At 60.3% G+C, this 1954-nt stretch overlaps 1 protein-coding gene across 1 annotated transcript in view; it reads right to left on the reverse strand.

The window, feature by feature from the left end:
• Positions 1-1954, reverse strand: part of GAK (cyclin G associated kinase) — a 140798-nt gene that overhangs the window by 109276 nt on the left and 29568 nt on the right. The window contains exon 4 of the mRNA XM_007955764.1: positions 1116-1230. Coding sequence (XP_007953955.1) covers positions 1116-1230 — 115 coding nt within the window. The remainder of the gene's footprint in view (positions 1-1115; positions 1231-1954) is intronic.

Below are 1954 nucleotides of genomic sequence, written 5' to 3' on the forward strand. Positions count from 1 at the left end.
TCCCCCCGGCACCATGTACACGCCCTGCCTGGAGCCTCTTTCCTTGGCTCCCAGGCCTGCTCCAACTAGGTACCTCCCAGCCCCAAGCAGACCCCCACGCAGGACCTGGCTCTGCCCCAGCTGACTGCCTGCCCTTCGGGGGTTCCAGTCGGCTCACACCCTTAGGGTCCTGTGCAGCAGCCACGGCCCCCTCCTCCCACTCGCTCCCTAGTGACCTGTGGACATGCTCCTCTCCAGCACAGGCAGCCTGGGAAGGACCGTGGGGCTGGGTCTCACCTTCCCCGCCCCCCTCACTCCGCCCCTCTGCACCCCCAGGCCTTCCAGCCATCGTCCCTGCTGGACGCCCTTTTTTCCATCAGGGCTGTGTGCAAACAGCGCCTTCCAAAGGACATCCCCCAGCCTCCGGGCCTCCCGCCCCACACCTCTGATGCCCCTTCTCCACCAGTCCCAGGACTCTCCAGCCCTCTGGACCATGCGCTACAAAAGGCAGTCCTCTGTCCCGGGTTCACTGCTACATCACCTCAATCAGCACGAGCAAGCAGCCCCTCAGAACAGGCTGCTGAGAATTCAGCAGGTGTTACCATGCCCACTGTGCAGGCAGCTTCCCTGGCAGGCGCTGGACCCTGCACCGGCGGGACACAGCCTCTCCCGACCCCTCCCACCCCTCGGCGCCACCTGCTGCTCCCCCTAGACGTGCTCTGCCCTGAACTCTCCTCCAAGGCTTCAGCCTGTTAATGACTGAGAGCCCCCTTCTTTCTGACTCAAGGCCACAGCCCCACCCCATGCTTTTCAGCACGATCAGCATGTTCGAGAGAAAGCAAACCCAAACAGACTGTCACAGAGAGTTGATGTGGACTGACGGCGAGCCCACGGAACACCCCGCCCCCGGGGCTCTCTTGGCTGTCACTTCTGCAGAGGCAGATCACCCAGGCCTTTCCTCCGTGGCACTGCTGCATGGATCTGAACCACCAACCTTTACGTTAGCAGCCGATCACAAAACCACCTGCACCGCCCAGGCAGCGCCGTCTGAGAGGAGACACCAGGAATGCTGCCTGCACCTTACAAACATGGGGACCCGTGACGCGACAGCCCTTCAGACACAAGGCAGACCTTACCTTTACAGAGCTCCGTCAGCAGCAGGAACTCAGCCTGCCCCGTGTCCGACTCTTCCTTTCCTATGGACGCTGCAGAACAAAACTGGACAATGTTGGGGTGGCCGGAAAGTTTCTTCTGCAGGTATCTTGTTAAAGGAAAATACGCATAAGCCTGTCCATTAAGTCTTTGCCCGTCAAACAAACGCACCCATTAAGACACTGAAGCCTCACACAGGAATCCACCTACTGCACGAGTCTAGTGACCACAGCGTAAAGACGAGGGAGCGGGCACATGGCAGATGGCAGCAATCACAGAGGCGGGAGGAGCAGTGGAGGACAGACTGAGGTGGCATGAAGACAGCAGAGCCTGGCCAGACACAGCCAGCGAGCAGCACAGAACCACAGGCCAGGAGCCCACAGACGCAGGGGCTCAGAGACCAGCACAGGCCACGAGGGAAGGGTGCAGCAGGGAGGCTGTGAGGAGTGACCGTGTCAGCCCAGACCCCAGGGACACTAGCACCGACAGGCTGGTGCTGACAGGACACTGTGTCCCCATGCCGGTGGTCAGCAAGGGCCCAATGAGGACCCAGCTTTGAGAGAAAAAGAGGAGCCCATTTTGACCAAAGGAAAACTGGAGAACATGCAGGTAAAGACAAGGATAGGCAAGCAAGGGCCATGCCAGCCGGATGCTGCACGGTCCCCATAAGCCCACCACCTGTGTGGAAACACCACCATCTGAGCGATCAGCAGGCTGGGTGAGAGGGAAAAGCTGGGACGGCCTGGTTAGGAGCAGAACTGACACTGAAGCTCGTTAGAACCTGCAGCGACTTGGGTGAGGCCGTGGTGGACAGCCCTCTGCA

This window comes from Orycteropus afer, unplaced genomic scaffold, assembly GCF_000298275.1.
Source record: "Orycteropus afer afer isolate SDZICR_OR568_19922 unplaced genomic scaffold, OryAfe1.0 scaffold00539, whole genome shotgun sequence".
Taxonomy (NCBI): Eukaryota; Metazoa; Chordata; class Mammalia; order Tubulidentata; family Orycteropodidae; genus Orycteropus; species Orycteropus afer.